The sequence below is a fragment of the Acinonyx jubatus genome, chromosome B3, assembly GCF_027475565.1.
Source record: "Acinonyx jubatus isolate Ajub_Pintada_27869175 chromosome B3, VMU_Ajub_asm_v1.0, whole genome shotgun sequence".
Classification (NCBI taxonomy): domain Eukaryota; kingdom Metazoa; phylum Chordata; class Mammalia; order Carnivora; family Felidae; genus Acinonyx; species Acinonyx jubatus.
Genome location: NC_069386.1, coordinates 70,180,225 through 70,202,466, shown reverse-complemented (window position 1 = coordinate 70,202,466; position 22,242 = coordinate 70,180,225). Strand labels below are relative to the sequence as shown.

At 43.5% G+C, this 22,242-nt stretch overlaps 3 protein-coding genes and 1 long non-coding RNA gene across 11 annotated transcripts in view; 3 read left to right on the top strand and 1 right to left on the bottom strand.

The window, feature by feature from the left end:
- RNASE11 (ribonuclease A family member 11 (inactive)) overlaps positions 1–17,423 on the top strand; it is a 97,190-nt gene extending 79,767 nt beyond the window's left edge. For all 5 annotated transcript variants that reach the window (XM_053224239.1, XM_053224238.1, XM_053224240.1 and 2 more), the window contains one exon: positions 16,695–17,423. In XM_053224239.1, the coding sequence (XP_053080214.1) occupies positions 16,695–17,316 (622 nt within the window). In that variant the 3' untranslated portion in view covers positions 17,317–17,423. The remainder of the gene's footprint in view (positions 1–16,694) is intronic.
- Positions 6,429–20,242, bottom strand: LOC106971408 (uncharacterized). Of its 4 annotated transcripts, XR_001429658.3 has the most exons (4): positions 19,893–20,242; positions 19,551–19,684; positions 7,243–7,600; positions 6,429–6,574 (listed from the first exon to the last, which is right to left on the bottom strand). It is a non-coding gene; the product is annotated as an uncharacterized LOC106971408 (long non-coding RNA). The 4 variants fall into 4 exon arrangements; XR_008299266.1 differs by lacking the exons at positions 6,429–6,574; positions 7,243–7,600 and adding an exon at positions 16,868–17,445 and having other exon boundaries at positions 19,893–20,212; XR_008299264.1 differs by lacking the exons at positions 6,429–6,574; positions 7,243–7,600 and adding an exon at positions 16,868–17,123 and having other exon boundaries at positions 19,893–20,197.
- Positions 11,209–12,605, top strand: RNASE12 (ribonuclease A family member 12 (inactive)). Its single transcript, XM_027065340.2, has one exon. The coding sequence runs from the start codon at positions 11,973–11,975 to the stop codon at positions 12,408–12,410; it is 438 nt and encodes a 145-aa protein (XP_026921141.1). The 5' UTR covers positions 11,209–11,972; the 3' UTR covers positions 12,411–12,605.
- RNASE9 (ribonuclease A family member 9 (inactive)) overlaps positions 20,045–22,242 on the top strand; it is a 67,087-nt gene continuing 64,889 nt past the window's right edge. The window contains exon 1 of the mRNA XM_027065338.2: positions 20,045–20,232. The gene's annotated coding sequence lies outside the window, so the exon portion shown is untranslated. The remainder of the gene's footprint in view (positions 20,233–22,242) is intronic.

Below are 22,242 nucleotides of genomic sequence, written 5' to 3'. Positions count from 1 at the left end.
TTAATTTTGAGAGAGAGAGAGCATGCACATGCTCACACAAGTGGGGAGGGGCAGAGAGAGAGGGAGAGAGAATCCCAAGCAGGCTCCACACTGTCAGCACAGAGCCCAATGTGGGGCTTCATCCCACAAACTGTGGGATCATGACCTGAGCTGAAATCAAGAGTTGGATGCTTAATCAACTGAGCCACCCAGGCACCCCAGAACTAGATTTGTGTTTTAAAAAGATTACTTGGTGGGGGAGGGGGAAGTACCTGGGTGGGTCAGTCGGTTAAGTGTCCAACTTCGTCTCAGGTCATAATCTCACAGTTTGTGACTTCGAGCCCTGCTTTGGCCTCTGTGGTCACAGCTAGAGCCTGGAGACTGCTCCAGATTCTGTGTCTCCCTCTCTGTCCTTTCCCTGTTTGTGTTCTGTCTCTCTCTCTTGCTTTCTCAAGGATAAATAAACGTTGAAAAAAAATTTTTTTAATTAAAAAATTACTGTGGTAGTAAGGTTGACAAAAAGCCACTGGGAGCTCCATTTCTGTGTCTAATAGGCCTAGAGCCCTGCATCAGGAAATGTTATGGCTGGATGTCTTTTGCCAAATTATTAGTTGTTTTCACCTCCTGCTTGTTTTCACCTCGTGCATTCCACCAACTCTGCCAGTTCCCAACCACTTTTAAAGAATGTTGGTGAGAACCACAGAATTAAGCTCAGGGCCACAGAGCTAGTTAGTGGCAGAGCCAGTGTCAAGACAGGAATCTAGCTTTCAGGACTCCCAGGCCGCTGCTCATTCTGCCCTGGCTGGGTGCTTCTGAAAGGGGAGATGGTTTGTTTGCTTGTTTAATGAATCTGGATTCTTTGGGGCCTTGCTGATTATTTGGGCTCAGGGGACAATCATTCATATTCTTTAAGGGCATCTTACTGATTTTCAGGGGAGCTGGAACTGGCCCGGAGAGGAGGGCAGAGACAGGAGTGGTATGAAGGATCTGAATGTCCTCGGAGGTGCTGTGGGGAAGGCTGGGTTAATGGTCCTTCCTCAATGAGGGTGCAGAGGAAGCTGCTGGGGCTCAGTCCAGGGACACACATGAGAAGCCAGATATGCTAAGATCAAAGCATTTTCAGAAGTAGAAATCTAAGGGACAGGGGGCCTACCAAGTAGCTGTTAGAAAGACATGTTTATGCAGCTTCCCTCAACCTGGCCTCCCCTGGGTTATGGCCTACTGGCAGTCATTTCAGGGACACACATAAAGTTACCAAGAAAAAAAAAAAAAAGGCTTACTTTGCCCCCAAGGGAGAACAGGATCTCCCATGTTCACAGCTTGAGGCTTTTAAGTGTAAGGCTGAGATTGATAGCCTCTGATCTGAGTCTGAACATGTCCTGCCCAAGTCAGGAGCTGCTTGTTCTTGGACACATGCAAGCTCTAGGCTGATGGTCTCACCTGGACAAAGAGACAGGTGAGGTGGTGGGAGGGCAGGTTGGCAGCTGGCCAGAGACTTAGAAAGGTATTGCGTGAATCCACTAGTTAACAGTGTGTTTAGGGAACAGCTCTCCAGTTGCCAAAGGTAGCTGATGACCCCACCAGAATAGTGGTGCTTCATTCCTCCCCACCTTTTTTTGGCCAATACTTAGTGTTCTTGATTTAATGTGTGTTCTTTTGACCAAAATGTCAATTTCCTAAGCCATTTCACAGGGCTCCTCCACCTCTACCACATTCCTGAATCAGAGCCCCACCTCCCCACTTCCGGGTCTGGTAGCCAGGCTCCATCTCCGTTTCCCCACTGCTTACCTTGACTCCAGGCCAGGGGGCGGAGACCACATCTCTACCCGCCCTGTGTATGGGGGGAGGGGAATAGAATTGGTTGCCAGAAATTTGTCTCCTTAAGAGAATAGGAATTGTGTCATTTCAGTTTAGCTCAGAAACTTAGTTTGTGATAGCAGAAAGGAACCTCAGAGTCAAATTCTTCCTTTGTTACCAAGTCCGTTTTGGAAATATAGACTCAGACTTGCGAAGGAACACAACTTGCCCAGGATCGCCTAGCTAGTTCATGGCAGAGGGAGAACAAGACCTGAAGTCTTTTACTTTTTCATCTGTTGGCCAACAAAAGACAAAGCAGCAACTGCAGAATAAATGTATGCACTGATTTGGGGTCTTGGGGATTGCCACCTGGAAGGCGCAGAGTGGAAGAAAAGTGTGCCCCGAAGAGACAATGGAGGTCAGGGTATTTCAAGAGGAAAGAGAATTTACATGAGTTGTTTTCAATGAGATGTGATTGGGGCTAGCTGCAAAAGTGCTGAGCTGTTAGAATGCCACTGGAGAGTCACATGCAAGCAAAGGTTGCAAAAGAGTTTTTCCGGCCTTCTGGCCAAAGCGTATGGATGTTTTCCAGGATGTTGTTTGTACAGTGCTGAGGTTTGGGTTTCATTGGTGTGAGGACGTGCTTCAGACTCACTTCCCCAAAGGCTCCAGGCTCCATTTTATGGCCCCTTAGCGTGTCTGACTCCATTTTACGAATTTTCTTTCACACATCCACTCTGCAAACAACTTTTGATCTCTTGTGAAATACCAGGCAGTGTGCTAGAGCAAACAGGTTCCTTTTCCTGGCTCTCCAGAAACCCACATGTGGGAAAGAAGGCCAAATATACCCTTCGCTGCTCCACACAGCAATCACTAAGCCAAATTATGTACAGGGAGTGTGGAGACAGGCTTCTTATGGAGATGCAAGGAGGAGATGGAGGTGGTTAATTGAAAGAAGGCTTCCTGGAGGAGTTGGTAAGGCCCCATGCCCTTTGCCCTGCACTTAGAGATATTTCCTGACACCAGGGCTTTACTTTGGTTGCATGAAAGTTTGTGGGAACCAGCACAAATTTCCTCACCAGCAAGGCCCACTTCCAAGGTTGGAAAGAAACCCATCATCTGACTGTTCTCCACACCAGGATAGGAGGTGAAAATGGTTTGGGAGGGTTCTTTGGTGAAAATGAATAGGGGGAAAGAAATCAGATCCCAATTTAGAAGTGCTTCCAACCTTTCAGTCTTTAGGGAGGTGCTAAAAGGTGGCATCTGGGTGATAGAAAAATGGGCACAAAGAAGATTAGAGAATGACATGGCGGGGGGGGGGGGGGGAGGAGTGCACCCTGTGCCCTAAGTGACCTTACTGAATCCAAGCCATTCCCAGCTTCTCACTGCCAGTGCTCCCCACCCCCACCCCCGGCCCTGCTTCCAGGCCACAGGCACACTGTCACTTCTTCCACACTTATGCCTGGCCCCGGAAATTCTCTCCCTGGTGGAACCCAGATCATCCTAGCTCATGTGTATGATCCCTGTGAAATGATCTCCAGATTTGCTGAAAGAACACAGGTAATTGAGGATCACAGCTAAGGAATACAGACCAATCCTTCCTCTTCCAAGGGTGTGGTGCATTTGGGGGCAGGCCCTACCAGTGTCCAAGGAGGGGGCCCTCTGAGAAGCTGCTTGAGTCATGTGACGTGAGGCACTTGCACAGGCTTTGTGGGATGGAAGCTCTGCAGCAGGGCAGGAATCCAGATGTGGTGCTTTCAGACTGAGGTGTCAGGTGCTCTGTATTGTAATGTAAAAGTCAGTTCTATCCTGGAATTGCAAGTCTTTAGAAAGTATTATGCTGCTTACCAATTTGGGGCTCATCTATTGTGGTGACCCTTAAATTTCGGTGTGCATTATAATCACCAGAGATGGCCTACTGATTACAAATGCAGATTCCAGGGCCTTACCTCCAGAGACTTGGATTCAGTAGGTCCAGGGTAAGGCCCAGGTTTCTGTAGTTTTAGTTAGTAGCCAAGAAAGGGACGCTTTCACTTAGAAACCACCTCCATTCACTATATATATTTATAATTTTTTTCTTAATGTTTATTTATTTTGAGAGAGAGAGAGAGAATGCCAGCATGGGGAGAGGCAGAGAGAGAAGAGAGAGAGAGAGAATCCCAAGCAACCCCCACACTGTTGGCACAGAGCCCAGTGCAGGGCTCAGTCTCACTGACAGTGAGATTATGACCTGAGCCAAAATCCAGAGTCTGACACTTAACCAACTGAGCCACCATATATTTTCTTTCTCTCTCTCTCTCTTTCTTTCTTTCTTCCTTTCTTCCTTTCTTTTTCTTTCTTTCTTTCTTTTCTTTCCTTACTTATTTATTTTTACATGTTTATTTATTTTTGAGAGAGAGAGCGCACATGCATGTGAGCAGAGGAGGAGCAGAGGGAGACGGAGACAGGATCTGAAGCAGGCTAAGTGCTGACAGCAGAGAGCCCAATGTGGGGTTTGAATTCACGAACTGAACTGTGAGATCATTACCTGAGCTGAAGTTGGGTGCTTAACCAACTGAGCCACCCAGATGCGCCAGGCAGGGGCAGACTAAGGAGTGGTTAAGGGCTGGTGGTGAGGTCATTAACCCTCCCCTAATAACTCTGCAACCTCCACTCCCATTCTTTCCTATGGGCAGTTCATGTTTCCTCAGCTTTAGGTAAAGCACTCAGAAAATCCATCTTCAAGAAGAGTGCCCCTAGCGCCCTCTTGTGGCATGATCACTGTCTCCTGCACGCTCCTCTATGGGAACTCTGTGGTCACCACTACAAGGACAGGGGGGCCCAGGCCTTGGGGAAGAGGAGATATAAAGCAGAAGATGATAAGGGGAATAAGCAAACCCCATATCAGAATGACCAAGGAAAGGGACATTCAAAAGGAGTTCTAGTGAAGGGCTGCTGATGGCTGCTGGAAGTAGTGCATGTGAGTTAGTGTTAAGATTTTTTTCTCAGCCCTATATACTTGTGTTTGGTGGGCATTAAAGAAGTTAATGCAGGACTTATAAATTTAAAAAGCACTCCTCAACGAGCTTCTAAAGTGCCTTTGGGAAGGGCACTAAAATTCTAGTAGTAGTGAGTGATGGGGTTTGGATTATTTTTATATGAATATTGAAGGGCAACCCCCCAAACCAAAAAAAAAAAAACAAAACTGGGACTATTTAAGTTACATTCCCTTTGTTTATAGTTTCCTTGGTTTGCACTCTGGTGCCATCTATGGCTCCTAATCTCTTGCACAAGTTCCCAAACTGCTATTCCATAGAACCCTGTTCCTTTGGATGCTAACAGTGGTGCCACTCAAATGAAGCTCCATGCTCAAATCAGTTTGTCAAGTTCCAAATCAAAGGAAATTAGTCAAGCCTCTCAGAATCTCATGCTTTGTGAATTTCGTGACTCTTTGAGGGAAGGAATATGATAACAATGTTTCTGAAGCTTTGGATCAGGACACTTTTCTTGAAGCACACTTATTACCATTTTCCAGAACAGTGTTTACTTGAAGGCAAGTGGGAAAAGCGCTTGCTTTTCCTCCAGTGTTTATTCCCCCTTTCTTTTTAGTAATAACAACCAGAATTTTAGCTGGGCACATGACAACCCAGAATAAATCCAGCGTTTGCCGCTATCCTTTGCAGTTGAATATGACCGTGTGACCAAGTCATTGTCAATGAGATTCGAGTGGAGATGGTGTGTGACACTTTGGGATGTACCCTTAGAAGGCACTGCCATTCCCCTTTTGTGCCTTTCTCCCTGCTGGCTGCTCCCTGCTCCCTGCTGGCTGGAGATGCTAGCTAGGGCTAAAGTGGCCATCTGAACAGTGACGTAGAAGCCACAACCTGGGATAGAAGTCCAGCACCTTGGAGCACCTCACCAATCCTGCACTAACTACCCCTGGCTTTCTTTTACATGAGAAATAAACTTCCATCTTGTTCATACTGCTGTTACTTTGTGTTTTCTGTCATTAGCCGCCATTTGGGAAATGTATAATGATAATCTCTTTAGATTTTTTTGTAATTTTTTTTCATGCTTATTTTTGAGAGGCGAGAGAGAGAGAGAGAGCACAAGCGGGGAAGGAGCAGAGAGAGCGAGATGCAGAATCTGAAGCAAGCTCCAGACTCTGAGCTGTCAGCAAAGGGCCTGATGTGGGGCTCGAAACCACGAACCGTTAGATAATGACACCCTTTTTTTTCTTTTTAAAAAAATAAAAAAAAAATTTTTTTTTAGACAAGAGAGTGAGTGTGATCAGGAGAGGGAGAGAGGGAGAGAGAGAGAGAGAGAGGGAGAAAGAGAATCTTAAGCAGGCTTCATGCTCAGTACAGAGCCAGACGCAGGACTTGCTCTCATGAATATGATATGATCTGAGTGGAAATTAAGAGTCAGATGCTTAACTGACTGAGCACCTAGGCACCACTGGTTTTGTTTTTTTTTTATATTTTTTCAAAACCAGTTGTGTATTAGGATGTATGTATAGCCTAGGAATGTATATAGAAGCCAACAAAAATAATAAAGGATATTAAGAAAGATTGGAATAAGGCGAGGGCCCTTCCTATTAAAAGCATTTAGGATTAAAAGATGTATTATAACAATAAATATGCTAATTGTAATAAGTTGGGTTACTGAAAGTATTCTTGTAAAGTTTCTATACATAGAGAGTTTATATAAGGGAAATTAAGAAGAGTGTTTTCCCTTGGTTGGTGCTGTTGGCTAGTACAGGTCCCATAGTGAGAAGGAGCAAGAATTGTTTGCCTTCCAGATTCTCCTGGGCCCCTACCTAGGGAGGAAAAAGAAACTTAATAATGGCATAAGTTGAATTTCTCCCCAGCTTAGTAGGACAGAAGACTTAGAATTAGATTCAACTTGATATAGAAGCAATTAAGAAATGTAATTTTCTTTCCCATGTTTGTAGAATAAGATTCATATTGGCTAGGTAGCAAAATATTTATTTACTATACTTCACTGATTTTTTAAAGTGACTGGATGCTCAGAAAAGGGTCTTTATTTGGTCATAAGTAGATTGATGGGAAGGTGGGGGGCGGGGAGGGGAAGGTGGAATCCAGGAGACCTCATGAGCTATCCCATCAAGCAAGGGAGGCTCTCAGGACAGGAATGGAGAGAGATGGGGAGTCAAAAAGGAACTTTTGGGGTTTTTACAGCAGATGGAGATTTAGAAACTAGTTTTTATTATTGTTGGTATGATAACCTATACTCTACCCCCAAGAACACTTCAGTGGTATCTACAACTTGCTAAAAACTTGTGGAATTAGATTTGCTTTGGGAGATTCAGCAAAGTGATGAGCCTCTATTCTGTTGATCTACTTGCTGTTTTACAATCACCTTAAAATGGTGACTGACAATAAGAATTATGTTGACCCTCAATCTGGAGGCTGACCAAGCTCAGCTAGGCAGTTCTTAGTTGAGGTCGTGCCTGTTTTTACTCACGTGGCGGCTGGAGCTGGATGATCCCACAGGCTTTTTCACTCAGCCATCTGGCATCTGGGCTGAGAAGACCTGAGCATCAGGGAACTGGAACAGGTGGGGCAATCTGAGCATCTCTTTCTATCCATATGGCATCTCCTTGCAGTGGCCTCAACGTTACCAGACTTCATACTTGGTGGCTGAAGGCACCCAGAGTGAATGCCCCAAGAGAACCATGGCCAAGCAGACCTAGTCTCAGAAGTCATCAGAAGAGATGGGATCAATTGCACCAGTCTAAATTAGTGGGAGCAGGCACAAAGGCCCACCCAAGTTCTCAGGAAAGACTGTGGACTCTACCTTTTAATAGAGGAGTCGCAAGATTCTGGAAGAGAATGTGGAATGGAAAACATTTTGTGGCCATTTTTAGAAACTACAACCTGCCATATAGCCTTAAGTTGAGCATGGCATTGGGCAATTGCAGACGCCTTGCAAGAGTAGCCAACCACATCCACAGGACACTAATGACCTCCACAGTCTCCTGTGGGAGAGCCAAAACCGGGGGAGCTCTTTGAGCACTTCTCTCTATCCAAGTGTCCTCTTCATGCGGTGGCCTCAGCACAGTGGAACTTCGTACACAGCAGCTGAAGGCACCCAGAGTAAGTGCTCACTTCCTCTGCTGTCACTTTGAGACTCTTTCCTGGTATCATGGGATACTGGAGCTGGGTAGTTCCCCAGCTGTCGTGAAGGGCAGCTTACTCATTTGATGAAATGAGCGATTAGGGAATTGCAAATGATGTGTTACATCCTGACACTAATTTTAGTTTCCAGCAGCTATGTGCCTCCTGTAGTCCCTGGGTTTTGCCCCAAAGCTCAGCAAAGGGGGGTTGGGGTGTGGGGAGGAGTCTTAGGAAAAATTCAGTAGTCCAAAAATAGATCCAGTTTTCCCTCCCTTTCCTTCCTTTTCTTCTCCCTCTTCCCCCTACCCCCCTAACCCTTCTCTCCCTCCCCCTCCTCCCCCTCCTCCTTCCTCCCCTCCCTCTCCTTCTCTCCCTCCTCCCCTTCCTCTCTACCTCCTCCCCCTCCCCCTTTTCCTCTCCCCCTTTTCCCCTCCCCCTCTTCCTTCCTCCCCTCCCCCCTCTCTCCCTCCTCCTCCTCCTCCCTCTCTTTTCCCTCTTCCCCCTCATTCTTCCTCCCCTCCCCTCCCCCTCCCCCTCTGCTTCAACTCCTCCCTTTTCTCTTCTTCCTCCTCTAGCTCCTCCTCCTCCCCCTTCTCCTCCTCCACCCTCCCTCCATCCTTTCTTCTTTCCTTCCTCCCTTCCCTCTTCAGGCGCACAAAATTGAGTTTATCATATTCTGTTTGTAGCCTATGCTAGGTCTTTCCTTTGTTTTATTCAATTTTATTATTTCTCTTTTTATTCCTTGTGACTGCTTCTATTTCTCTCACCCTCATGGACACGTGTGTCAGAGTATTTAATCCATGTTCTTCCATCCTATGTATTGTATACCCTTGGAAAATACATTGTATTATTTTGGAGCATGTATGTTTTAAATTTTAATAAATAGAACTTTCATTCTGGTTCTTACCATTTTTCACATGGCACTGTGTTTTCCAGTTCTATCCATGTTGCTATTTCTAAATCTATTTTTTGAAACTGCTTTATACTATTTTATTTTATGTATTCAACACATCTTCGCTCATCCATTCCCCTCAAGAGGGACACATAAGTTGCCTCCAGGCCTGCTCTGCTGCTAGTCATGCCATGAGCAACCATACATGTGCTCCACCTGGAAAAATTCTGGTGGAGTCTGTGCCCAGGATGAGGTCACAAGGGCTCAGCATATACACATTCATTCTAAATTAATTAATTAATTAATTAATTAATTTGAAAGAGCATGAGTAGGGGAGAGGGTCAGAGAGAGAGAGAGAGAGAGAGAGAGAGAGAGAGAGAGAGAATCTCAATCAAGCAGGCTCCACACTCATCACAGAGCCTGTTATGGGGCTCAATCCTACCAGCCTGGGATCATGAGTCAGTCATTCAACCAACTGAGCCACCCAGGTGCCCCAGGTATACCCATTCTTAATTTCACTAAACACATCCAGGTTACTTTCCAGTATCACCACACCAATTTTCATGCCCACTAATATTTTTGCCAGCACTTGATAAAAGATTTTCTTAAAAAAATATATATATATTTTAATTTATTTTATTTTTTAGAGACACAGAGTCTATGTGGGGTAGGGGGCAGAGAGGGAGGGAGAGAGAGAGAAACTTAAGCAGGCTCCATGCTCAGTGCATGGAGCCCAACCTGGGGCTCGATCTCTCGACCCTGAGATCATGACCTGAGATGAAATCAAGAGTTGGTTGCATAACCAACTGAACCACCCAGGCGCCCTGAATATTTCATTTTTTTTTAAGTAATCTCTACACCCAACCTAGGGCTCTAACTCACAACCCTGAAGCCAAGAGTCACATCCTTCATTGACTTAGCCAGCCGGCAGCCCAAAATATAAGATTTTCTAATTTTTGAAAACTTGATGGTTATAAACTGTTATCTCTTGGTTATTTGAATTTCTGTTTATTTGATTACAAGTGAGGTTGAGCATTGTTCATCACCCATGTTGACTTTCTCTTCTCAAATTGGCTTTTCATAATTTTTGGCATTTTTTTCTCCTTGTAAGTTTCCTGTCTTTTTTATTGCTGACACGAGGGAGTCCTTTACATCTAGATGTTAACTCTTCTTGGTGTTAGGCATTACAAGTGTTTTCTCCCAGACTGCCAGCATTATTTAACATGTGAACCCAGTCTCTGTTCAATTTCTGCAGGGTAATACTCTGAAATGTACCGACAGGTCTAGCTGCCTCAGGTGAGGATAAGTTTTGTAACAAATGTTGCCTCCCCCTTCTGTAAACTTAATATAGCATCTATAGTTCAGGTACTTGGAAGCCCTGGCAGGAAATAATGAACATGTTATAATGTGTATATATATTTCTCTTTATAAGATGAAAATGTTTCTGCAGATAGTGTGCAAAGCAAAATTTAGTCACTAGAGGTAATTAATTATTTACATTTACATCTTTGTGGCACTGTGCAACACATATCCCAAAAAGAACAGTTTGAGTTCCAAAAGAACGCCCATTCTACAAAATTTGGGAAAGTAAATAATAACCCCTTAGTCATTCATTTCCATGGTCTGGGATTTCACTTTGGTTGTTGATGTATAGAAAGACTTTGAAGACTTTTCCAGTATTGCAGACCATTTTCCATCCCCAAAATCACTTTCTTCTTACCAGTTAGAAAGAGGAGACTATGTAGCTGTCTCTCCAAAAAAGAAATCACTTCAGGGCAAGAAGTAGTAAAATTAAGTCCATTTTCCCATTTCTATATCAAATGACCAGGAGATGATAGCAACAAAAAAGCTCTTATTTTCTCAGTGTCTTATACCGCGGTCTTTTAAATCAAACCCTCGTCCACTGGTTCCCTATGTCAGTTTCCCAAGAATACCATAGACCAGTGGTTCCCAAATTTTGTTCCACATTAGAATCATTGGGGGAGCTTTAAATATCTCAGACTCAGGTCACAGCCAACACCAGTTAAAGCCAAATGTCTCAAGGTGGCCTTTAAAAATGCCCAGGTGATTCCAGCGTTCAACAATGGGTTTGGGAACCATTGCCATACTTCCCCAGGAACCCAGGGCTTGATCAAGGCTAATGTTAATGTCAGGGAGTTGTTTCTGTCCTGCACACCACGTGGGAATGAGGCTTGCTAGGACTCGATGTTCAAGTGTTAAGTGTCAAGAGGGTGAGACTCTTGTTCCTCTTGCCCTCTTCTATCTCCACAGTAATCTATCTGCAACATTTCTTCTTGAATGAAATGGGGATAATAGCTACTTCCTAGGTTTGCAGGAAAGACTGACTGCAAATCTGGGAAATAGATGATAGTGTGTCTGACACACAGCAGGACTTTAATAAATGCTTTGGAAAATCCACGTTTGTTTAATGAGGACACATTCAGGACCTGCCTTATGTAACTCTCCCTCTGAAGATAACTTCTCGTCCTTCCCATTGACACCCAAGCACACTCTTCACAGGCTCCTCCCTTTCTGCTCTTTTCACTTTGGCCCTCCCCACACTCACCTGGCTCCCTATCAGTTATTGCCAAGGAACAGCTAGACACAAAGGACTTTCTCAGATCTATGATCACAAGGACATGTTACCTGTGAGAACTACAGCAAAAACACAAGGTGAGAGGAGTTAGCTTGGTAGGAGAGATTGGAAGAACTGGGAAGAAGAGATTAATAGTGCTGAAAACATGTGGAACTGGATGGAATTAGTGTTGAGACAATTAGGATAAAGGAAGTCATTCAGCAGTAGGAAGAAAACAATCAGCCATGGGTACTTTTGAGCATCCTTCTACATGTCCAGCTCTGTGTTAAGCACTCTGATGGATTCAGGAGAAACGGAAGATCTCAAGGAGCTTGCAGAAGCAAAACAAATACGACACAATGGGAATGAGCAGAGAACAGTTCAATGCCAAACGCTGAGAGCTGAAATAGATCAAAAGGGCTTGCTTGGGGAACTGTTCCTCCAGCTGGAGCCTGAGATTTTAATTAGCAGAGAGAAGGAAGTAAAACATCCCAAGGGTGGGGGAGCAAAGTCAGGGGATGGGGCTGGAGGAATCTGATCACCTTCTGCTTGTCCTGTCTCTTCTTACTGTGTAGGGCTTACAGCAGATGTGAAGGGAATCTCACCCGTGATGATACTAATGGTGATAATTTACCTGATGCTTTTGTTCTGGGAAAACGAGCAGAATGAGGAAGGAGAGGGGTCCACCATAGAGCATCTGCATGTGGACTATCCTCAGAGTGACTCTCTTGTAAGGTACTGCAACCACATGGTCTTACAAAGAGTCATCAGGGGACCTGACAATACCTGCAAAAAGGAGCATGTTTTCATCCATGAGAGGCCTCGAAATATCAACAGTGTTTGCACCTCTCCCAAGAAAATGACTTGTCAGAACCATTCTTCCACTTTGTGTTTCCAGAGTTTGACAAAGTTCAAAATGACAGTGTGTCAGCTCATTGGAGGCACCAGATACCCTGCCTGCAGGTACCACATTTCCTCCGTGGAGGGGTTTATTGTTGTCACTTGTGATGACGTGGGGCCAGTTACTTTCCAGAGATATGTTAAATAAGTTGAGACCACTGCCTGGGTCTGAGGGGTACTGGTACTCTCCTCTCTTGCAGACTTCTGTATGGGGTACTGGTATATTGGTTCCTCTCTCAGGGGTACCAGTAACTGGTTCGCCCTGGAGCACACCTCAACTGTGGACATGGGGTAATGCTTTGTGTGAATTGGGTAGCCACTAGTAATTCATCTGTCCTGCTGGTACGGCTAAGCTGGAATAATTTCATTCTGGTTTAATAATAATAATAATAATAAAAACTCGACTGAATTGAATCATAAACTCTTCATGTGTTTTAATTTCTTGTCCCTTTTCTCTGGGTCACGTGTTGAGAGCCAAGAGTGAATCCGAGGCAGAGCTGGGATTCAGGTAAAGTGAGCAAGGAGCTCACTTCATGTACACAGTTTAAAAGCGCCCAAAATCCCAGTAACCTGGATAAATAACATTTAAAAAAATCAAAATTAATGCAAAAATTTTCTGATGAATAAAATATCTGAGTTTTAAATCAAGACCCAATCTGACAGGGTTGGACTTAAGGTGACATGAATTAGTGAGTTAGCCAGTACAGGGTCAGATCCTATTATTTGACATTTTGGTATTTGTCATCAGAGATTACTTTGCATTAAATTAATATTTTTTAAGTGTTGCATTAAAATAGTATTTATCTTGATTACTGGGCTTTTGGGTACCCCCTTAAATTTTGTACCCGGAGTGAGTGCCTCCTTTTGTTTCACAATGCTCCCAGACTTGATCCTAGGTGTGGAGGCATTTGGAGTCATTGATGAGGGTCTCCTCTGAAGAGGGCATATATAATTCAAGCTGCGTCTGTTTACATTTAGCAGCTGCCTCTGTGCCTTGAAAGAAGGGGAAAGGGAGAGTGGAAGGATTGCCTGATGGGTCAGAAACCATTTCCCTTAAAGACTGTGGTGAGAAATGAATCCAGATTTCCCAGGAAGAGATTGAGACTCTCAGAGCTCAGTACCTGGACGCTTGCATCCGCAGAGGAAATAGAGAATTTGCATCCTAACTCCTGACTCTTTTCCCCTTATAGATCTTACAGTGGAACTGATTGTTTAACTCCCCCACATCCAGCTATGGCCAGGGTGTCTTTTGAGTTAGAGGGTGAGCCCAAAGAATGCAGAGGAGAGGTTCCTCATTCTGGGGATTTGATTAAGTCCTGTTCTTCTCTGAGCATTAGCCCCCTCACCTGGGAAGTGAGGGGCTTGGACCAGCTAGTCTTTGAGGTTTCCAGGCCTATTACTCCACAATTGTGTTTCTCCTTGTTGGACGAAAGGGTTAGTACTGAGGAGTAGTGAGAAATAAGGGATAATTGGCAGCTGAGTGCCAGGTTACGGGGTCACTAATTCTGAGTTATGACATTTCGATCCTGTGAGAGCCAGAAACACAGTGAGCTAGAGCTGGCACAGGCTATGCACAAGCTTTAGAGGGCCCTTTCTGTTCTCATCTTTTCAGTTGAGAGATTTTAACTATTGCATTATTTATTCGAACTTAGTTCAGGGTCAGATCCAAAAAGGAGGTACACCTGTGCTAGTTGTTAACTCTGTCTTTTGCAAGCGTCAAGTTCTAACTGATTGATTTGATTGAGGGAGGGAGGACATCTACACTTGTGAATGAAGGACACTTTGCAGCCTGGGAAGTAGACAAGGCTTACTCATTACCCATTTCTCCATGGGAGTCCCACTGTCACCGTCGTCTTCGTGGAAGTTTGGATGTCACCAAGGAAGCAGAGCCCTCGGATGCTGAGTAGGAACAGGTGGTCCCTGGCAGATGACTTATTAGAGTCTAAGTAGCAGCATCATTTCTTGGGCAAAATTTTAAAGTCACTGAAATGTGTCTTTAAAGACCCTGTTTTTATATTCTGAATTCTGATTCCTTTTCCTGCCCCTCTCCCCAGGATTTATTGTCCTTTTTTTTTTTTCCTTCTCACTATTTTTCCTTCCCTTCCTTCCTCCCATAAGCCCCCTCCTTCTAAGTAGAAACAGAATTTTGCAGATAAATTCATTCTCATTAAGGTGCTAGTAACTGAGACTGTCCAGTGGAATCTATTCTCAGAATATTTTCATTCAATAGGGATCAAAACCCAATTCAAATGAATTGTGATGTTTTAGACATTTGTAGTTTGGGAGGGTTTTTTTTTTTTTTAATGGGCACCTAGCAGCCCCAATCAAACATAAGTAGCTGTGAATTCTATCCACTTGAAATGGATGTTTCAGAAAAATGATTTCAATCAAGAATCTCTGCCTTGCTCTTCCTTTTTATTTTTCTCCCCAGTATCTTTCTGTTTTCCTGTTATCACCTCATTATTGATGTTCACAGTAGAGGATATTTAGAAAAAAAATCTAAATCCTTCTTCCCTCCTACCTTCAATCTGCAGCAAGTCTGGTTTAAACCACACACACAAACACATCCACTTAATTCCTAATCATTTATCAATAATCAATCAACCCAATTACTGAGGCTTATATATTCTTAGTGCTGAGTCTTTGCTCTAACTTCACACACAGAACATTTTTAAATTACCTATAATAAAAACCACAAGTCCATGTGTGTTAATGTCAAATGAGTGGTATAAGAAGGGAATGATTATATAGAATTATCAAATCAATATGTTGTACACCTGAAACTAATATAACATTGCATGTCAATTATACTTCAATAATAATAAAAAAGGAAATGAGTGATAAGGAGATTAGGGAAGTGAACAATAGAGTTGGTAGACATAAGTTGTGAAAAATGTGTTAAAGAAAGGATGTGATCTGAATTGGGCTTTGAAGGATTTCAAGAGGTGGAAAAGAGTAGGCACTCAAGAAAGGACCAAAAATGGAGAGACGGAATAGGGTGCATTTGGAGAAGGGTGGATAGTGCTGATTTGGTTCATGTACCAAAATAATGGGAGATAAACCTTGAGAAGCTGGTTGAGATTACATCAAGAAAGCCTTGACTACATGGCCTCAGGGGATTAGATTGCCTTGAGTAGGCAATGAGGAATATTTCAAGGTTTTTGAAATAGTGTCATTGCAAGGGGTATTTTTAGAAAAGCAGTGTATTGAAGGAATCGGAGGGGCCAGGAGCAGTGGTTAGGAAGTTAGAGTGATAATGCAGGAGATATAAGGGGATGAATCTCTCAGTGGTGGGAGGGAAAAAAATTCTTTCTAGAGCAAGAGAAGGAATTATCACCCTGAATAAGCATTTTTTCTGAGATTCTCATGATGAATTTTCCAGTATTGAGCTCAAGTAGAGGATTTTCTACATGTTATGTTGTTAACAAATGTTGAGAAACTAGCACACATACTGTTCAGTGGTTGATTCTGTACCAAATAAAAAGGAGCAGAAACAAAGTTCCAGGCTCAAGGAATTTTCAACCCTAAAAAGAGGGAGAAAAGAATTACATACATCATCTAACTTGAAAAGTAAAAAAAGAACATATAAAATGAAGTGCAATGTAATCTATGCTATGGGGTTTCAAAAAAGCTGAAAACAAATCACTGTGGGTTAAAATATAAACAGGGATGATTTCTTCAAAGAAGAAACAATGATACCACCACTGGGCATTGCCAAATGCCCACTTTATTAAGTTCTCTGAGCATCCTTGGTTCCCGTTGTCTCCTCCTTCTACCCCATACAATTCTACCTACCCCTTTCTTGCCCCTCCTTCCTCATTCAGCTAGACCAATAACAGAAACTCCCAGGAAACAAATAGAGTTTCACTTCTCAGCCCTGTAACCAGCTGGATTCTTTCTCTGCAGGACCAACTTGCCAGAGGAACTGGTAAAGAGAAATTCTATGACTGTGAGTGGGTGGGGAAAGAAATGAGAGATGGGGGAAATAACATGTTTTGAGGCCATAGGAAACTCAGAAGTAGTAAGGATTGTGTTGGGTGAGATTACTGTGACCACTATGTAGATGACAGTCCCTCCCAAAGAGATTATAGACAAAGAGAAAAGAGAGAGAAATAACTATTTGGTTTGGGGCACTTTAAACATACTATCTTGTACAATTCTCACATTCCCCCCCCTCCCTTTGTTTTTTCTGCATGGGGGAAACTGAGCTTAAAGGAGTTCGAGTAAATTGCGTATGAGCGGGTAAGCGGGGATTTGAGCTAGGTCCTCAGATTCCACAGCTGGGTATCTTTTCATGCCATCATCCTTCCATAGAAGGAGCCTGAACTTACATGCAGGAGTCAATCCTGGGAACAACTTCCCTGAGGAAAAGAGAACTATCTCATTAATATTCTCCTTATTTTCATCTTTTACTTTTTTATTTTTACTGCAGAAGAGAGTACCCCAGATCTGAGATGGATTCTTTCTTTCTGCTGCTCCTCGGCCTGGGTTTGGTTCTTGCAGGAGCTCCAGAAAGCATAATGGAGATAATTAACGAAGAATTTTCGGGGGAAGAGATGTACTATGATGTGGCAAACAGGGACCAAGAAAAACGGACTAGCGAGGTATTAATGAACTTGACTCTGTTACATAAAAATACTAGTGCCAGTACGTCCAAGGATAGTCTGTCTTCCTCGTTATTGACATTCAGAAGATTACATTATAGCTTCCCCGGAGGAGACAGCCCAGGTAACGACAAAGAGTATTGCAATGACGTGGTGGTCTGGAGAAAAGTTTCCGAAGCTAATGGGTCATGCAGGTTGAGCAATAACTTCATCCATGGCTCCATGGAAGTGATGCACGGGGTCCCCAAGGCCTCCAGCTGCAAGTGTGGACAGAATCTTGGCATCAACTGCTCTAGGAGCCCACGTCTGGAGACCACTATGTGCCAGCTTACTATGGACAAACAGTTCGCCAGGTGCCAATACCACAGCAATACCTCATTAAAGAAAATATTGGCAATGCTGACAGGTCATTCTCTGATGAGCTGGTTAGTTAGTGGCTCCAAGTTGTAAATCCCACAGGGCTTTGAGACTGGAGTCTCTCTAAAGAAAGACATCCTTATTCTCATTATTGTTTATTTCCTTCTATTATCCGTATCTACCATTTCAGCAATATAGCAAACTCTATAGCAATATAGCAAACTATATAGCAAACTATACTAACTGGAGGAATGAAAAATGCAAAATTGTGAATTCAATTAAAATTTATAACTGATCCTGGAGTACATATTCTTTCTCTCCCCCTCTCTCCGCCCCACTTCTCTCTGTCTCTGTCTCTGTCTCTGTCTCTCTCTCTCTCTCTCTCTCTCTCTCTCTCTCACACACACACACACACACACACACACACACACACACACACACACTTTCTTGGAACCAGACCAAATTCTATCCTAGCTCAGCTATTAAGCCAAGAAGCAGAGTCCATCCAACCTGACAAAATTAAGAGAAAAGGCCCAGAACAAATACTGATAATTGAAAGTTAATTGTACTGCCTCTGAGACTATTCAGAGAAATAATGAATGAGCATAGGGGATACTATTATCTCCGTTTTTCAAATAAGTGTGTGCATCCATGCTCACAAATGTGAGCACCCACCCATGCAACCAGGTGCTGCCTGTCCTCCAGAAGATGCCAGAAGAAAAAGATGCTTTTTGGCTTAGCTGTTGCCCTCAGTCAACAGCTCCGGCCCTATGCAAGCTCCATTCCTCCATCCTTGTCCTTATCTATGTCACAAGTTGCTACAGATGGAATGATAAAGCTCTTATTGCAATTTTTACTCAGCATGGTCTTGATTCCCTGGGACTGTGGGAGAGGGATGCAAGCCATGGAGAAATAGAGCAGGTAGAAAGATGGGAAACAGGACATCTCTGCCAAGTACTAGGCAGGGTTAGTCTTCGATCTTGTTTTTGATGTTGTATTGTTTTTTTTTTTCACTACCAATTGTTTATTTGTAAGTTTTAGGGTTCAACACTCTACACAAAGTATGGGCAATTATCTTGTTCCTTAGTGGGTGCTTTTGTGTTCCTGTTCTCTCCATCCTGAGACCACTCTTTTAATGTCCTGATTTTAAATAAATACATGTATAGCAAATGTTACATCACTGTAACACTTTTCTTACTGTACAGCACTCTTAATATATCAATTTTCCTAATGCTTTTCACATCATGTGCAGGATTCTCATTTTATTAAAACTGCAAGACTCTGACAATCAACCAATATGCAGCATTAGGGCAGATAGTTTTATATCTTTCAGCTGGGTTTTCCTTGTCAGTATGGTGCCTGCTTAAATAGTCACTATGAGCTTGGCCAAATAGGTGTGTAGTTAGCACTCAATTTTCTCTTGGCAGCCAGAGGAGAAGGTGATGGAGGGAAATGCCTGGGACCCAGAGTTTTCTTCTCCGTAGGAGGAGAACCTGGAGCCCTGGAGGAGAGGTATGCTCCCTGGGGTCCATTCTGAGGATAGTTCTATGTAGCAAGGCTGGTGCTACCAGCCACTCATCACACGTGGGACAGGTTCTCCAGAGCAGAGTGGTCCATCGGGTCTCTTCTTGGTTCCAACTTGGTTCCATTTGAGTCACTTCTTCCCTACAGTACAGTCCTACTGTAGAGTCAAGCTCTGGGTGATGGGCATGTCAGCCCCAGAGACAATAACTATTCAAACTCTGGCAAAGTTTTTTGGTAATATGCAAAGAAAACGCAAATCCAGCCTCGTTCAGAATTTAGTACAGACTTCTTCCTTCACCAGAAGAGAAGAGCAAAGAGCCATAATAGATACCTCTTTCTAGGCCAGGACCATCTTCTAAAGAGTCTTAAGACCAAATCTTTCCACTTCTCTGAAGGAATCGGGAGCTCCCAGGGTGTATCTAATCATCATACTGTGAAGTCTGAAAGATGTCAAATGTGGAGATGTCATCGAGAGTTGAGACTCCTAACTACTGGCATTTCCCACCCTCAAAGCCTGTCACCCCTTTGACATAACGTGCAGCCTGAGGTCCCTCATGATGATGATAGGCAAGGGATTTCACATTTTAAAACATTGAGTCTTTGTAATGTCCCTTCTCTGTTCCCAAACCACAGAGATCTTTCTTTTTTTTTCCCTTTCATTTTTCTTGTAGCTTTATACCTAAATTTCTCGGCCTGGCTTCCAAGGCTACTAATGCCCCATTCTCATCTCACCTAGCCTGACCCCAGCACTGTCCATCTTCTGTTGCTTTAAGGCTGCTGTCTTCACAGTCCCCAGAACTCACCTCCTTGTCTTCACTCCGTTGGTGGGCTGGTCCTGATAGGCTTCCTCTTCATGGTCTCATTCTGTCACCTCAGCCCCTTCAACTGCACAAGCCCGCCTGGCTACAAAGGGCCAAACAAGTGTCTCTTGGACTTCCTAGAAAGATAACCGAGGGTAGATATGTGTCATTTCTCTGCAGCTACAGAGAGACATTAGAGGGAATGAAATGAGGGAATAAAGGAGACAGATCCAATCCCAAGGGCCACAGAAGGGAGAGTTGGATAGAGAAAGGAAGCTGGGAATGTAATGATAGAGAGTTTTGAGAAAGGGATACTAAGGGGGGTATGTAGCACAAAAGTAATACCCATCTTGCCTTTAGCCATTCCCTCTGCTTTCCCAACATGAAGGGCACTAAATTCCCTTTAATAAACAATTCTGAAGCGAAACAAGTCCTGGCTCCCAAGGCCCAGGGTGATGCTGAAGTAAGGGGAGCCTTTGTGACATCACAGATAAGTCCTCATATGTTTGACTGCCTCATCATGCTCCCCCACCCCCAAGTCACTTCACATCAATGTCCTTATCTACATGATGAGGAGGCTGGATTAGATCTCGGGGCTCTCTGACTTGGATAGTCATCAGGAACAGTGTGGTGGTGTTCTCTGGTTGCCTGCCCCAAACTACCCGCTCGGCCTCAAGCCAAGGAGGTACAGTGAGGCACAGAGCTGCCCAGCCAGACTTCTTTTCCCAGGATCTCTGAGCAGGAGTGATGTGTGCCACTTCTACATCCAGGTTTTGTGACATGGAACTGGCCTCCTCTGTGCTTTTTTTTTTTCTTCCCAACTGCCAGATCCCCAAAATGGACATGGGTGTGACTCATCTTTCATCCCTTAGATGATAATAGTGTTCTAGGAATGTTCTAGGAATGAGCTGAACACCAAAAGGGAAGGAAGGCATGTACCTGAATAACTGTGTGAAGCAGAGATATCTCACCAATCTGGACTGCTTAATTATATGAGAGAGAAATACATATGTATATACATTTTTTACATTTTTATTTATTTAGTTTGGAGAGAGAGAGAGGGAAAGAGAGAGAATCCCAAGCAGGCTCACCACTGTCAGGGCAGAGCCTGACGCAGGGCTCGAACTCACGAACTGTGAGATCATGACCTGAGCTGAAATCAAGAGTCAGATGCTTAACTGACTGACTGAGCCACCCAGGTGCCCCAATATGTATATTTTTAAATTCACCATATTTTGTTCCATTAGCCTAGCCTTACCCTAATAAATTTACTAGCCGTAGGAGCTGTTATCAAATACGAATCCCTGGGCCCTGGTCCAGGAGATTTGGGTTCTATAGATCTGGGATACGACTACAGCATACAGGACTTTTACAAGCATTAGGTTTGCTGATGTGGTTTGAAGTTTGAACACCACTAGATTAGATGGCCTAAAATCTTTCCTTCTAGTTATAGAACATTCTAATTCTAGTCCCAGTGAGGGGAAAAAAGGTTGCTGCGTATGTGTTCAGAGCTTTTGCAGACAGCACTGGGGCAAAACAAGTCAGTTTAACTCCGACTGACTCTGAACTTCGTTCGCAGTGTCCCAAACTAGCAAGGCGGCATTGTTGTCTTCAAACTCCCTGGAAGTAAACACACTGCAAGAGGGACTCATGTTTCCAAAAACACGAGAGTGGCTGAGATGTTAGAAGAGGCGTCACACACATGGAATGCATCCTTTTTACTCCGGCAACTAGAGAACTGGCAGACCTTCATGTTTATTAATATGTTAAACTTTTTCAAGATCACATATGATAATTACCACAGGGATGGTTAATAGGTAATAGCAATATTTAATTACCAACTGAGATCTTATAATGTGCCAGGCGCTTGTCTAAAATGTACATATGGTTTCTTTATTCTCAGAGCAACCTCCATGAGGTAGATGATTATTATCCCTGCTTCAATGGTGAAGAAACTGAAGCATAAAGACTTCAGGAAATATACAAAGTCACACACATAATAAGTGGTCCCCCAGGAACAAACAAGGATGGTCTGATTCCATAAATCAGGGTTTTTTTTTTAGTTTTTATTTATTTTTTTTCAATATATGAAATTTATTGTCAAATTGGTTTCCATACAACACCCAGTGCTCATCCCAAAAGGTGCCCTCCTCTATACCCATCACCCACCCTCCCCTCCCTCCCACCCCCTATCAACCCTCAGTTTGTTCTCAGTTTTTAAGAGTCTCTTATGCTTTGGCTCTCTCCCACTCTAACCTCCTTTTTTTTTTTTTCTTCCCCTCCCCCATGGGTTTCTGTTAAGTTTCTCAGGATCCACATAAGAGTGAAACCATATGGTATCTGTCTTTCTCTGTATGGCTTATTTCACTTAGCATCACACTCTCCAGTTCCATCCAGGTTGCTACAAAGGGCCATATTTCGTTCTTTCTCATTGCCATGTAGTACTCCATTGTGTCTATAAACCACAATTTCTTTATCCATTCATCAGTTGATGGACATTTAGGCTCTTTCCACAATTTGGCTATTGTTGAGAGTGCTGCTATAAACATTGGGGTACAAGTGCCCCTATGCATCAGTACTCCTGTATCCCTTGGGTAAATTCCTAGCAGTGCTATTGCTGGGTCATAAAGTAGGTCTATTTTTAATTTTCTGAGGAACCTCCACACTGCTTTCCAGAGTGGCTGCACCAATTTGC